This window comes from Opisthorchis viverrini, assembly GCF_000715545.1.
Source record: "Opisthorchis viverrini unplaced genomic scaffold opera_v5_338, whole genome shotgun sequence".
Classification (NCBI taxonomy): Eukaryota; Metazoa; Platyhelminthes; class Trematoda; order Opisthorchiida; family Opisthorchiidae; genus Opisthorchis; species Opisthorchis viverrini.
The window spans coordinates 300,963-317,594 of NW_008751996.1; the positions used below are offsets into that span (position 1 = coordinate 300,963).

The 16,632-nt window shown below is 40.7% G+C and overlaps 1 protein-coding gene across 1 annotated transcript in view; it reads left to right on the plus strand.

Moving 5' to 3' along the window:
- Window positions 1-38: 38 nt before the first annotated feature.
- Window positions 39-16,632, plus strand: part of T265_10148 (hypothetical protein) — a gene marked incomplete at both ends in the record, with an annotated part of 30,967 nt that continues 14,373 nt past the window's right edge. The window contains 9 exons of the mRNA XM_009176435.1: window positions 39-96; window positions 271-361; window positions 4,611-4,738; window positions 7,294-7,406; window positions 8,365-8,477; window positions 9,226-9,357; window positions 11,293-11,365; window positions 14,134-14,254; window positions 15,668-15,765. Of these exons, the coding sequence (XP_009174699.1) occupies window positions 39-96; window positions 271-361; window positions 4,611-4,738; window positions 7,294-7,406; window positions 8,365-8,477; window positions 9,226-9,357; window positions 11,293-11,365; window positions 14,134-14,254; window positions 15,668-15,765 (927 nt within the window). The remainder of the gene's footprint in view (window positions 97-270; window positions 362-4,610; window positions 4,739-7,293; window positions 7,407-8,364; window positions 8,478-9,225; window positions 9,358-11,292; window positions 11,366-14,133; window positions 14,255-15,667; window positions 15,766-16,632) is intronic.

Sequence of the window (16,632 nt, forward strand, 5' to 3'; positions counted from 1 at the left end):
CAAAAGGTTGATAGAAACTCGGGGACTGCGCCTACGTGATGCGCCCCAAGAAGAGCGAAACCGGTCGTGGGCTGTCGAAGAGTTTTCAGCAGCCTTGTGAGCAGTTTCCCTCATGAAGTAGTTCTCCTTAACTACGTAGATGCAGAATGTGAATGCTGTTCGGTAATGTGCACGTTTGTAAGTATCCATTCCAAAACATCTTAGTCACAGTTCTCACATGCGGTATCATTCCGAGCATTTTTACATACACGTCGTTCTTTCATCCAACAGCTGGAAACCTTTTTGGCCAGTCCTATGGTGAACTTCTTAAACGTCGGAAAGAACGCTGTCAGAGCTGCTGGAGAACCGAGAAGCGAATCAGGTAAGAATTAATTATGATAAAACCTAAGGGGACATTTTGAGAAGCAAGTTCCTTTGGTACGTGTCATTAGCACAGACGGAACACAAACATTGTACGGAGTCAACACCCCTCCTCTTCGGATTAGTCAGCGCCCTGAATAATGGAGGTAACGTGAAACAATCCTCCAGCAACAAAGTGGAATCAGCAAGCTCTCAAAAGTCAAATTGGCCTCAAATGATCAGGTCGTAACACTCAGATTTTGCTACAAGCGTTTTTGTAAACATATTTCTGGGTGGTAGGTTCTGATTGATGAGATTTCACGGACAGAGTTTCTTGAAGTTCCAGTTTCAAGCCACCTGTGGATTGTTTGACTTGTCACCTGAAGCGTTATTTTGGTCTACTACTTGACTCCAGAACCTCTGAAACTGGTTGTTATACGACCTCAGGGGCAACCCCATACGGCTGCCATAAGAATTATTGTCATACACAAAGTGTGAAGGTTACTGTCACAATGGAAACAAAACGGCAAACTTATGAGAGGATCGAAGTTCTGCTAGACTGCTTTCAAACTCCTCAACTAGAAGCCTTTCGTCATTTAACTTGAAAACGAAGTTCGTAGACATTTGACGACAACACTTCACACACCACATAATCATCGTCGTCTCCTACAGTTACGAGTACCCTCCTTGATGGGAATCAGTCAGATGAGAAAAACGAAATCATGATGGACATACTCTAAATCCTTTGTGTAATGTAGACGTTGATGTCAACGCCTAAAGAACGCTAACTAGAAAATCATCTGTTGGATTAAATATTACTACACTGAGTACATTGCGAATAATGAGGATAGTGAATAATCCATGGTGTCAGTGGGCAAATTTTTCGGCTCTGTCCTAAGTTCGCAGTTCAGCTATGACAAAGATGTTCTGAAATGCGAACTTAACATGAGAAGTTCGGGCACGAGTGAGTTGAGTGCAAAGATTACCTTTGAGGAGGAGGGGGATTCCAGAAGTCAATCGTGTACTTGCCGGACGGTGGCTTCTGAATGAGCTATCAAATACTGCCACTTTCTACCACTCCCGTAGATTTAATCATCTCAACTTGCCCGTTATGACTCTTTATTGTGCTAGCAGTTACTTCTTTGGATTCGGGCGATACATCTGTACTCCAGTAAAACATATTCCAATTTTTTTACAGCACCAAAATACACACAGTGTGCATGAGGTCACAATAGATTATTTGACCACTTTTTGCGTAACCTACAGCTGGCAGGTCTGTTCCGTAAAAGTCAAGTGCTGGTGCATAACACTGGTCATGCAAAGTAAGCATATTGAGAAACCCATGTGATGTAAATTTCAGCACACTGTTGATGATAGTCATTTTTTATTCATTCACAGGCTGACGCAGAATACGACAGCATGGATTTAATGCCTTCACACTCACTGGGCGTCCCTTTTCGATTTTACTCATCATCAACATAGTTTAAAGAGATGCTCCTGTCGCCAAACGCGATATTTCAATTCGGTTGAAATTAATCAAGTCAGATTTATGTAGGCTCGACTGGGATAATGTAAATTAAAAAAATAGGAGTCACCTTCTCTCCCAGTAAAAAGTAATGACCCCGTCACTCCCTCTGTCATGCCACAGATGTAGCAACAGATGAGTTGATATCATGAAATGCTGGCCGACAAATGACAGTCGTACATTTAGTTTGTTTTAATTTGTGGACATGAGGAAACAAAACAAAAATATAGCTCATTTAAACGCAATGCATCCTGACAGAGAAGTCAGTTGCTTGATAAAACGCTGTAGATTCTTGAAAAATCCACGAACATGGTTAACAGTGAGGTGAAAATGTGCGCTGAAAGACATCACCTTATAGATATGTTTCCAGCGTGCCACCACTAGTTCAGGCGCTTGCCAAGCTTTGTATTCATGGCCAGTGAAATGGGATAGAACTTGCTATAACTTTCTGGCCGGGAATTTGTTTTATACAGGTGTATACGTTTTCAACCCACTTGATCTCCCATATTAACAAAAATAGCGGAGGTAAATTTCCAGAGGGCCATACTTTGGTATGGTAAAACCAACTATCACAAGGTGTGCATTATACGGACGGGCTTGATGCATTTGTGTGACAGTCGTGGGGAATTCTTTCGGAAGATTTAACTTACTGTAATTTAATGTCTTTTAAAAGTCGATACAATGGTATCGCTGAGGACCATAAAATGCCTTCTTAGTAAAGCCTCTTCAGAAACAATTTTGATATTTTGAATACGGTTACAACCGAAACTTGAAGAAAACCGGACGGGGCAAATTCGGCGGATTATTACCAAAAATGAAACAGTCAAATGATCATCCGTTCATTGCATCCGGGTTTTCGAATGGGCTTAACTCTACACTTGTATCCAAGTCTTTATTAAAGTGGCGTACAAGTATGTCTTACCAAGTCCAAATGAGCGCTGTCGGAGTTCTGTTCAATTTGAAACCCAGTATTGTCACACCTTGATGAAATACAGGCTTAGCGCCTGACGATTTCCGAAGACATCCCAATAAACCTGTGCTAAGTGCTTTGTGAACTCCAAAAATATTTCGCAAGTTTGACCTCTAGACATCAATGTGCCTAGACGCCGTGCAATATTGCTTCCGTTATCTGAAGATACACCTTTTGACGACTACCCACTTACTAATACGTCGTGGGCATACTCACAAGTCTCAGCTCATGTCTCTGTGACGCCAACGTTCCATGATACGTCGCAGTTCCTCAATAACAGATAAGGTTCAAAAAGGTTTGTAACGAAAAGTTATGCATGCGTAATACAGCGAGCTCCTCGGGAGTTCGATTCGTGTTAACTTTAATGAGCAGGGTTTTGCAATGACGTCCGCTTTAATAGCGCAAACGACTGCCATTAACTTTATGGTTAAATTGCCATGCATGTATTTAATTGTCGGTTGGGTCCGTGATTATTCAGATAAAGATCACACAATTTTCCCCAGATTTGCGCTCCAGAACAAAGTGACTATATCCTGAATATATTTGCATTTTATACGTTATATCATCCTGAGAACAGACCCTGGAGCAAAACCTTTTTTTCGAAATTTGCCCTGGTGTGTTTTAGGCACGACATATGGTCCTTGAAAAAATGGAGCGATAGTATCCACGCGTCATAAGCAGTGTTTTAGGCATTTATGTTCACCGGATCCTTGCTGCTTCATTTTAGGGGCAAAAAGTTGAAAACAATTGGTTTGCTAGAGGACATTCACTCGCTGCTTGACTCTGTTGCACTCAACTTTGCCGTCACAGCCCTGGTAATCATATTATGGAAGATTGCAGGTGTCAGTGCGACCGAGATTACTGCTCAAAATTCCCACATTACTTTGCTGAGGCACGAATTGCCAGTAGGTTATCCGAGTTTATTGTGTTTGCCAGTGACGTCTGCAAACTTTCGGCTAACACACGCTAGCTTACATTCGCGAAAAACATTTCGAGGAGTTTCAAAGTGAAAAAAAGCAATACTACCCTTTTTTTCTATCAAATGACTAATGTCTATTCTGACTCTGTCGATAAAATGTATAGTTTGAAGTAGTTCAAGATAAATTTTGAGATAACATTTAGGCCATTTTGACTGGTAAAATTACACGGTACATGAATTTACAGACGGGGCTCGATATTATGTATTAAGGCATCTGTGCAACGATTCAGAAAGTGATCGCCGAAGAAATAGTTCACACTTAGCGTGTCGCTTCATCTAGCACCAAGTAAACGAAGGCGGTTTTTCTTATTAATTGTACAAACAAGGTGGAAAAGGCCGAATTTACGCTTCCAGTTATTGAAAAAAAATCGCCCAGGCACCCACCTGAAGTATCATTACTTTAGCGGAGAGAATTCGGGTGAAGCAGGCGTAACATTCAACCGACTAAAGTGGCTTTCTGCTGTCTGGCCACCGAATAATCCTCCTTCTGTAAAGGTTATCCGAAACCACTATCTTCGAATACTGACAGTTGAACCATTAGGGTATCAAAGTTTATTGTAACTTTTCAGCATTGGCAATCCGTTTCACTCCAATCAAGCCAGTAAACCAAATTTATTTTTTATGATCCATATTTGTTGCAACCTTTTTACTAGCTGTGATCTCCAGGAACGCATATTTTCTAGGAAAAACAAGTTTTGACCAATCAACTTACGAGTTTCACGGTAGCACTGATTCTTCCACAATTTCTCTTCAGCTCTCTCTTCTGCTCTACACATTTGCCCTCATCTCTTACACAGGTATGCTATACGAAGGATGGTGAAGAGTCAAGCATGCTACTGGATCGTAATTGTACTGGTCTTTCTGAATACCGTCTGCGGAGCAATTGAGCATCATGGCCAACCCATCTGGCTGTCTAACTTTCTATGTGAGTAATTCTATTCGAAAGCATCACGATAGCTCGGAACATGTCCGCATAATTGCTGGTATGATAAACATAAATACATCACCGGCATTGAGGCCAGTCAATCGTGAATGAACAGAGAGTAAGGATTACGTCACAGTTTATCTCGACAGGCTATACTACGTCATCTGCAAAATGAAAAGTAATTCTAACAGATGTTCGTCCACCAATTAGGCCTAAAACTGAGCATACAACTAAAATTTGGAACATATGCCGCTTTAGCTATTTGAATAAAACTATGAAAGACGCAATCTGGACAAAAGTGAAGACACAAAGTGGACAGTAAAACATTCAGCAAAGTGCACGGCGTTTATGATGAGGCACCTCCAACTTTTTGAGTGTTGTAGACCAGAATTATTACATTAATTTACACCCAGAGCAATTTGAATGATTCTTATTTTTTACTGAATATTCGAAAGTCAAAATCATTGCACTTTCCAAAACAGCGAGGCATGTTACTTGCCTTAGATGTAAGTAGGATATTTGCCGCACAGTGTTCAATGCCTTTTAACTGTTTTGTCTTAGTCTGTATGATGCTCTTGGTTTAAAATGAAGGAATTAGCTTAGTTAAGTACACAATAAGTGGATGTGTGATCGTGCATACCGTGATATACACGAATGCACTCGATATGCAGGAGTGCTCCGCAGAAGTCTTCCAAGGCACTATATAGAGGAAAAAATCTCCTTCTAGATATTTTACCACATTTTACCGCATTGCCCTCAGCTCAGAGTGTACTATTGTCCTGTGTCCTTGAAATCATTTTGACCTGAGGTAAACTGAATATGCTTCAATTACTCCATCAAAACCTATTCCTAGCGATCAAGTCCACTTTAGCTAGTTTTCACTCGTTGACTAGCCACAAGTCTCTATGATTCGTAATTCTAATCCGTCTACGAAATTCATCACATGGCATTGGGATGGTGATACGATATCCATATAATCTTGTTCTGCTTTCTGTTTCACCGTTTTCTTCAAACATTATGTAACCAACTGGTTTGTGCGAAAAATTTTCTGAGTCTGACCTAAAGCTAGACTTGCAATGCATTTTAAATTTACTTTTGAGTCTAATTAGAACTCGGGAGAACTGCTGTTGCAGAATGCGTGATTCCGGCTAAAAAACGGGTACACTGTGGATTTACCTCAGACATGTTGGAGAGATTTTGGTTTCATCTTACGTAAAGCTTGCTTGACTCCGTGACTGGAAAACGAAACGATTTTTCAATCGTGGTCACTCCGTTACGACCATTCGTAAGCTTGCATCTTACTGTTACTGTCAAAACGTTTACTCGAGAACACTGCTCATGTGATGAATGTGAGGATCTTTCTCGCCCACCTATTATTTAGGCACTTCGGTGGTTCTACATCGGTGCTGGAACGTTTGACCATTGATTGTTTTTGCAGTTAGGGGCGCGTAAGAGTGGAAAAATTTGCAAAGATATGCAAGCAAAAGCCAAATAAGCAACTTAAACACGTGCGAAAGATGTTTCCAAATGGAGACAAAAGTGATTGAGAAAGAGTTTAAATGACTGGATAGATACTATCGTACGTCAGGCTGCATGCCAGGTATCTCTGACCATGTTTCGGGCAACTAAGTGCTTGGTCGTGTAAATTTCTATCGTTATGGGGTCACCTTCGCTGCTTTAACCTCACTGGATAGTGGTTTTTAAATTAACGAAACCTCAATTGTAATGAAATATATCAGAAGTTGAGATAAATGGAGCAGTCAGTTGGTTAGGGGTACGCTAGAGTTAGAGGAACTTATTTGCTGCCACAATTATCCTTACTGTTAGGCGAACCGTTTACCTACAGGATTGCTCAACATCCGGAATGGAATCACAGCAAGCGAAAGTATACTGACTTACCCAGTTGAAACATCATTTTGTATCTAATGATTCAGACCGAGTGCAAGAGCAGTCATGTTAACAAGAATCTTTTACTGAGCGTGATCTTTCTTGCCAGTAAACAAACAGTCAAAATTAGCATAAAGAAAAGTCCTCCAACTAATTACTGCATCAGGTTGAGAAGCTGTTTGTTGATTTTACCATATGTATTTTTTCTCCAACAAGAATTGAATTACATTGCACTTGAAAATACTGAATGCATGGCTAATATTTCTCACACATGACGAATCCCCTGATGAATGATTGTCGATAAGTACATCATTTGTTCGCAGGCGCCACTGCTAATGAACTGAAATACCTTACCCTCCTTCCGTAAAATCAAATTTATCGGAGCCACCTTCTTCAGCTGCTGGGCTAAACTCTTTGTGCATCAGGAGGGAATAAAAGCAAACGAGGAAATTGCCTATTCATTCAAAATAGTAAACCACAAAAGAGCCATCGATGATAGTTTATGAAATAAGCTGACGATAAGCATACCTACTGAACATTTCCCTGTAATTTGTTGATGCACATAGTCGTGAGCAATGGTATCTTTGATCAGAATTCCTCTTTTGGTTTCATAACAAGTTACTGATAGACTGATCGTATCCAATGTCTCTTTTTGTCTTTTCTACAAGACTATGCGGAATATGTGTTCTTGGGACTGTTCATAGCGGAAATGCTTCTGAAGATGTATGGGTTGAAAGTACACATATATTTTGAATCTACCTTCAATATTTTTGATTGTGCTGTAAGTTGCATTTACTATGGAGTGGTTTAATCTGTTTTTGCGTATTCATGTCGGCGTGACTAACAGTGGCCCGAAATACGAGAGAATACAGTCTATTCCTGGATAATGTCACGAAACCTTAGGAAGTGGCGACAGTTTATTTTTAGTTTGCTATGTGTTTTCATGGAGACATCGAGAGAATTTGATTTTGTAAACCACGCTATTGAAAATAAGAAGCAATGAAAATGGCATGTTTATTGGTGAAACGAAAACCACAAGGCACGTACGACCGCCGTATTTGCACTGCCTACTGCATTATTATTTTGATCTTAGATACGAAAGTGTTTTCATCCGGCTTGAACAATTATGCTCTTCTAGTCAGGGGACGAGTGCTGATGAATCCAGTTTCACTAATCGTGGTAGACTCGATTATGTCACGTTTGTTTATTTCCAACAGAGCTTTCTGCATTTAGGTAAAGCCAATTTATGCTGATAAAACGGGAACCATTGTAAAGATGAATTAAGCTTACCAAGAATAAGCAGAATCGCGTACCACGCTGGTCTTCTCCTTAATATCCTGGTTAATAGTGAATGACTAAAGAGTCTGGATACAGACCGCTGGTCAGTTAGCCCGCAGCCAAACAGGATATAATACCACCTACTATTAAATTACGGAATTCACCTCACATGTCCACATGTTGTCTGGCCTCTGGAGCGGAGACATCCTGTATGGGCAGTTTAGTCGTCAAGCTGTTTACAAATAAGAGGCCCACTGGTTCGTTGCAAGTACTCTTACAATATAAGTGTCTCTACACTGAGAAGTAGACATAGCGTCCAGATATTTTCTGTCCAATGCAGCAGGATCGGAATTGTTAAGTGTTGGAACCCATGTTGGTAACAACACCATTTAGCTTGCATGTTCTGTGCCGTCATATCTAAATTTCTTGCAGTTGAGTCAAATCACTCTTTAAAATTGCAGGTAATTATTGGGAGTCTTTTTGAAATACTTTGGGGTGCGTTTCACCCGGAAGCTTCATTTGGAATCAGTGTTTTGCGTGCGCTACGACTACTTCGAATTTTCAAGGTCACGAGGTAAGAAACACCCATATGCACTTTTGTCATTCCAGGTTTATTTTTCCACTGTTTTTTTTTCAATTTTCTCATTGTTTAGGAAGGCCAGAACAGTATATATCTAGGGGCGGACGGGTTAAAAAGTGTAAGAACTTTTGCAAGAGGAGATCGTTGGCAAGTAATTGCCACAAAGTTTCTCATCCAAAAATAATAATAATTCGTGTTATCATGTAGTCCGCAACCTGAAATGTGGCTTTTGAATATATCACTGCTAATTTAAGGTGTTTGGCTAACCAACAGCTTCACAACATGGTGAACATTTTTATGTGCATTGTTGCTTCACTGATGATAGCGGAGACTTTCGTCCCACAAAAGTTATTAAGAAGGTACTAGTCATTGTGTCTAGCTGGCATCCTGATCTTCCCGCCTGCCTTCGGGACCCTTATTCAGTCGAACTCAAAACTCTACCGATACGCCCTCCCGCGTGTAATCTGCGTAGCATATTACATCTTTCAAAAGAAAGTCATGAACTTGTATCTTGAACACACACTGGGGTTCAGTGCACGTTTTATCTAGATAGACTTGAAGAAAATCCGTATCCGGCTGAGGGAGTAATGAGAACTAATGGCCAATGTTCACAACGATGACACGTCTGATGAGAAAACGTTATAACATGAATTTGTAAATCGCAATTTTCATATGAAACATTCGCTGCAAAAATGGATATCAGCTGTTTATTTATGAATGCCTGATCAATTTCCCTCTTCAGATATTGGGCCTCGCTCAGAAACCTTGTGCTTTCGTTGTTGAACTCAATGCGCAGCATCATATCGCTTTTGTTCCTGCTGTTCTTATTCATCCTCATTTTCGCATTACTCGGGATGCAACTATTTGGTGGGGAGTAAGTAGCTCATTAGTGTCCTTTTTTCCCTTACTTATTGTTCTACTTCGCACAGAAGTATCTAAACATTGTCTGAAGAATAAATGAAAACGCAAAATATTACGAGGACGGATAACGAGGCGTTACATACGTCTCGTAGACGTATCACTCAAAAGCAAAAGGAAAATTTTCGTTTAATGTTTCTTCCCCCTATGAAAGTTCTGAGGATAGGGTCTCCTGACACATGTGAACTGCGAACGGCCAGCATGGGAAAGCACAATGTGATGCTTGCACTTCACTCGTGTAAAAATGCGCGTGGAAGATGTTCGGACAATTTGCTGGCATACGATTTTGATATTGCCTGATGCATAAATTTTTGCACAGTTTTGCGCATGAAGCCAGAGGAAACGTGACCATTCGATTAGCTAACTGTAAACAGCTAATTTTTTTGCCATTATTGCCAGTATCTTAATGAATACGGTTTACTGTTCTCAACATTTTTTTAGTGTAGTTCGCGCTTTACAAAACGCAGCAAAACATTTAGCCACCGAAAAATAGGATCACAGAGAAAATACATGGAACTCGCTTAATGATTTCTCTTCTGTCATTGCATTTATTTCCATACAAATGAAGGAAAAAATAATTTTTGAAAGATAAGCTTCCTGAAGCATAAGAATTGGACAAAAGTTCGGCTGTCAGCTACCGACTCCTGATAAATCCCACCTATTTCCATCAGAACTCAATCAAGCTGTGGAGTTTCTTCTGGTCAACTGAGAAATTATATTTGATATGAGCTGATTAGAAGGCGTAAATGTTCGCACACCTCAAACACACCGGCAAAGATATGTTCACTGTCTATAAATGGATGGCCATTTGAGGTTTCAATCGTTCCTAGTCAATGAAAAAGCAGAAAATTTTAATACCTGGGAGACTGACTTGCACTACGTACGTGAGTATGAATCGGAGTCACAAAGCTAAATCTGTAACGAGACTACGAAAACATGCATACGGTTGTCAAATATTCTCTAACGTACGAGCTACATATGAAACACTCGAACATCAGAGGACTACCCAAAATTTGACAATATTCTTTACTTCCGGCCTTCCAATTTGTCCTTCTCTTGTGTTACGTACGCAAACGCTGAAACGATCCTTGCCATAAAAGCGTGACTCAACCGAAGGCGCGTTCGCGATGCCTCCCTTTAAGGCGACGATCCGTTTGTGGGCAGAATAACAAGCTTTGCAACTTACGGGATTACCATAAGGTAGCCGTCATGATCAGAAAAATGGTTACCGATACCAGCCTGTTTTATCCACAGTACACTTCAGTAGCACTGATTTATCCGTTCTCTCTTTTCATCAGGGGAAAATGACCTTGTGAAAGTTTTTGCCAGACACCATCGAGGAACAAGGCCTCAAGTAACCTTTGGTTTTTGCAGCACTTGAGAGCAACTTTTTAACGGTTAGTTCCTATTGAGAGGGAATTTTGGCGTCGGAAATCCGCTTGTAATGAATAGTTGATATCCTGAACAACGGGCTCATGATAGTGGTAAAGTTCCGCGAATTCCGTACGCACTCCTTCTGAATCAAGTCAAAAGCCACAGACACTTCACTGGAGGCCTGGTAGTTTTGCCCATATAAACAGTATACGAAGTCTAGATTAAATACACCAGTTCCCAAATTAAATGACAAGCCAACTAATTTCTTTGGAGCACGTGAACCAGCCACTTAATACTCGCCTGCATTCAAATCGAAAGAGATGTTCGGAAAATTACGATACAAAACCACTAATGTGAACTGATGAACTGTTGTTCCAATTAACTTGAAAGGCTGAAAAAGCAGCGCATGTAAATCCAACATAAGTTGACTGACTGCTGATTTTTCCAAGGTGAGAATACCCATCACCTTTCGCAAATTGAATCATACTTAAATGTGACATTCTCCTCTATTTTCCAGTTTCAATTTTGATGAAGGTCGGCCAACTCAGCATTTCGATACGTTTGTCAAAGCGCTGCTGACAGTGTTCCAAGTGAGTTGTTTTATGGTTCTGGAACCTCAAATTCTGACGGGTTTTGAAAAATTATGCGTTGTTTTGCCAGAAATTTCCTGGGTGACTAAGTGGATATCAAAAATTTTGTTCGTAATCTCCTGGTAAAGAATTCACAAAATAGACAGGTTTATCATTTACTGTTTTTAACAGAAGTAACGATGCAAGTGAGACGTCGACTACGGCGTTTTGGTGGATTTGGAAATGATTCAACGTGCGCTAGATAACGGACACTTCGATCTGGTAACTTCAGCCAGTTTTAGGGCCGGTAAGCAGTCAAAGTGACCTTCAAAATAAAGTGAATTAAACGGTCCCGTGCACCTTCATGTCTGATCAGTACACCCCTAATCGTGCTTCAGGTGAACTTTCCAAGTTCACACGTCAGAGGCATTGTTTTTAGGCGAATTGTAAGATCTCCCCGGTGCAACCAATCCTCTTATAGAATAGTGTGACCAATAAAAGCTTTTGATGCCTCAGGTTCGTCGCTCGCAGTGACTGAGACTCAACTTATAACTGAGATACTAAATGCACTATAAAGGAAAGAAAATCTATGCTGAAGTAGAAGGAGTTACGTTATACTCCTTTGTTTGGGTGTGGTTCCAGAAACGTCCGTTTTTTTTGTCCGCCTGATTATCTTCCTTCATGAGGAACAACAGTGGGGGGACAGCCTTCTGAAAAAGAAGCGCATTAAGAGGTCTATTTTTCTACAACCTATGAGCGGGTATTATTCCCAAAAGCTGTTTGCTTATCTGTAAACAGAATGGCGTTTAGCCCCATCTAATCATCCACTCCACTAATGGCACATCACGAATTAACATTCTGAATTTTGCTCCTGGTCCCCATGCCAACAATATTTATCATATCTGTAAGTCGTTTGTTCTTTTTGACCTCAAAAATGGTTGTTCTACTTTATTCGGATTATTGAGACCCGCTGGCGTGGATTCATCTCAACACGTCGAAAAAACTATATCTATTTGGAAACTTACCTTTTGATTGGACGAAATTAAGGTGTTTGTCTATGGCATGCATCAGAATATATATATATATATATATGTATATATATATACATATATATATATATAGCATCACATACACCACTGTTTCATTTTAGTCCAACTTACGTGATTCCATGAGGCTGTATGCTATACCAGATTGAGTTCGCTTCATTTAGTCTCCAGCGTGACGTTGATGGTTACCGAAAATGGGTGGGAGAATAGCAGCAGGCTTTTGCACTACAGGAAACCGGATTACAAGTTGGTTTGGATGTGGAATTCACACTTTTTGCCGCAGCAGACCTACGGAGTACTCTTAGATTCAGTGTTTCCAAGGTTGAGGGGAAATAAAAAATCGGCCCTAAAAATCTCACATTTCAATCCTTCAACAGTTTGTAGTGAACGCCCGTACGGCCGAAATGCTTTCGAAGATCAAGTGTCCGGAGACGCCCACAAAGCATCTGCCTTGATTTTTAGCACTCGATTGCATGATTTGCTACTGTCTGTGCAATTAGTTAATACCGGCTGCTCACTGTACTGTGAATCAGGCCTTCAGATAAAAGTCTACAAATGGAGTTCTCAAAACAAATCCCAATATCCAGCCTGACTCACCAACAGTAACTAATTTCCCTTAGGTAGAGCCGATTCCAATAGATAGGTAAAACACCTCGCAGAATGGACTCAGTTGCAAACCATTATGTTTTTAAAGATAGAACTAGCGTAAAACAAAGGTAATGGAGCCAACTGTATGCAGTATATTTATCCGCGTCGGATAGTCTTACACCCGCTGGTGCTTTGGATATACGCTTACAATGATTCACCAAACAGAAATTGGAGCCGAGTCGAACAATTTTGTCGGTAGTACTTACTGGCTTGTGAGTTTTGTGGTGCTGGACGCGACCAGGAACATGCAGAAAAATGATACCTCAGGGACTGGACCACTTCATTTTTAGAATGAGGGGAACTACCAACCTGGATATTTTAGAATTTTGCAATTCTGCTCAAATTTCATGGTAACAAAGGAAGTAAATTTCACAGGTGACTCGTTTTAGGATGGAATTCTATGTCCGGAAGGGAATATAGTCCATTCAACAAATCATCATTCTATATCACACACATAATTTACCGTGCAGAGTTTGAACTGCTCCGGTGAATGGATCGAATGCTTGATCTTAGGCAATGTCCCTAATATTAGTACCTGAACTTCGACGTATTGTAAGACTAAAGATCCGGATTCAAATCTTCTCTAAATCTTTACAAAGTAAACTTAAATTACTATGTGGAAGTTTCATAATAAAAACGTAATTTACAATAGGGCTTTGAGCCCAGTTGTAATATTGGTCATGTTCGCGTCACGCAATTATTTCCAACAAGTTTCCGGAATCTCAACTATTGTTTGGCAGTTCGCGGTGGCAATTCGCGACGAGCTGTAAGGGCCTTCAAAAAAACAAGAATATTACGGATATTCGAACCTCGGACATGCCCTCTGGGGTTCAGTGCGTTTACGTACTGTGTGAGTTGATACACACCGTTTGTTGTTAAGGCACTCCCAATGAAATACTTAGTGTCTAACTCCCCTGAAGGCGGGAATCCTGGTTGCCATATCAGTTACGTCCAACAAACTTGCGGTTTATTGCAACAGCTTACTGAGAAACGTAGTTATTACTACGCCTTTCTTTCAATCTATAACCCATGTAGATTTCTGTGTGCCAGATGATACAGTGAACAAGCTTTTCATTTTTCATCTCTTACTCACAGATTTTGACAGGCGAAGACTGGAACACCATAATGTACAATGGGATCCGTGCTCAGGGTGGAGTTTCTGGTGGTGGCGGGATCTATGCGGTGTATTTCGTTCTCGTGATGTTGGTCGGGAACTGTATCCTTTAACAATGTCCGATAACCAGTTTTAGGCTATCTCCGTATAAGTGGACTGAAGTTATGACGTATCCAGTCACCAGTATGGTTGATTGGGTTTCCGAAACTACACTGGACCGGAATAGCAGCAAATAGTTGCCGTAAAAACTATGTGCATGTGCACAATCCTTTCAACATTTCACAAGAACCTTTTTGAAACACGGTTATGTAATATTCCACTTTTTCACAGTAATCAACTGAACGAAGCTTTCTCCTTCCGAATGAAGCGCAGAATATCGAAGACGAGGAAAAAACATTATGCTATTATTGGCTTTTATGTCAATTTTGGGGCCCAGCAAAGGGCTTCTGAATCCCCACGCTACAGTCCGTCGGTAGACAGAATAATACACTGAATATAGCGCTTTGGCTTATTTTAGGCGTCCTTCGGGGACTTCAAGTGGCAGGATTAACAGTGAGTCTATTCAAGCGACCCCTAATTCGGAAACGGATTCTCAGCACGACGGCTGGTTACAAACTGTAGCAAGTGGATACACGATTTGAAACGAAATAACTTGAGTTACTGAAAGCGCGCGCCATACAACCAGCATTAGAATAGCCCATCAGAGGAGTGAAGAATTGCGTTCAGTATCGTTGCAATCCTACAGACCTAATCCCCGTGTCATCACTCCCATTTCGGTATTGACAGATTCTATAGTAAGGATGGCTTACTGGTATCTAGTTCCGATGTTGTCTTTCACACTGAATTGAGAATAAATTGGTAACAAAACACTTTTACGCGGTGCAAACAATGCAAAGTGTCTTTTGTGGCTCTCTTCTTTTGAGTGAGTAAATTTCCGGGTTTAGAATGATTAATTGCCAAGTTTACTGTTCCGGAATGCAAATCAACACACACTAGAGATGATGCTATTTGAGGAGGTACAAACTTTCGAAATTCCCAGCGTAAGTTTAGCAGAGGAAATCACGGTCGCTAGGCTGGTAAAGAGAATGTACTAACTTCAACTGTTTGGATACAGTAAAACTTCCGTAGCTACAAACAGCAAAATCTTCCACAAAAGAAATAATGAAGAATCATTAACTAAAGTGTCCTGAACCGGAAGACCACAACCGATGACCCAAATAAACCCGGCTACCGATTTGATCACGACGTTTTTTTGCCATGTTTAACGCGTATTCGATGTGTAAGTTGATATGCAACTCACTCATCAGCTGTCTTTCAGGCTGACATTCCCATACAGTCCAGAGAAAACTTTGTGTGAGAGGAGAACTTCGCTCAACAACAAATCAATCAGTTTTCCAAGCAAAATTGTCAAACAATGAATTTTTGACTTACTATGACTGATATGGAATTTTACTGTTAGTTATGAGTGTCCAACTGGCAGATGCACAAACTTAACTGCCCGCCGGGATATCCTAGATACCCTTCTGAACGTGTTTCTGGCTATCGCTGTTGACAATTTGGCCAATGCTCAAGAACTGACCGAGGCCGAAGAGGAGCAGAAATTGAAAGAGGAGGTAAATCTTCACTTGCCAGACATTGAACTTTGACATTTTTCAAGATAAACTTTGAAAACAAAATGGATTTGCAAATGAGTGTATATCTGGAAACTTTGAACGTTCATACGGTGGAAATGAACTCATTTTATTGGCTCTTTTCAATAATTGTTCATGTCACAACTTAGCAACAATTCTCCTCTCTAGTTAAAATCACATGTTGTCGTCCCTCTCTAAAGCGTGGAATATTTGTAACGGTTACCTTCCGCTGAATTACTCCTCCAATCGATTTGGCACCTTCACCTACTATCTCCACCTTGTTTTGCCTGTCTCACAATCACGCGTCAACATCACGACGTGGCTACGACTTGGCTACGACATATCAATATCATGTGAATTCCGGTGTCATGACCTTTTAAAGGACGCCATGTGATTTCCCATTATTGTGTTCACGTACCACCATCCTTGCAACGGCACACAACACGGTCAATCACCCACACGCATCATGGAAAATCGCGCGTCAGAATGCAGTTCCGGCCTGAACAACGCAGGTAACGCTTCGGTATTGGACTAACCAGCACACTGTGTCGCAAAGCGTCAAGTCCCTGTGGTTATCCGGATTATCGACGTCAAAGTGTTAGTCAACGATAGATTCCCAACTTTCTTTGTACTGATAAAGTGTATGTTTACGAGAGGACAGATATGGTAAAAATCATAGTGCAACTTGAGTACTACAAATACAATCTCCAAACAGAAATAGGTGAAAAATGCGGATCTGTCGTGTGAAGTCAAATCGAAGTCAACAATCCGAATAATCAGGAGGACTTGACGCTATACGACGCTGTGTGCTGGTAAATCCAGTACTGGGTCTAAAGTGCGTTGTTTGGG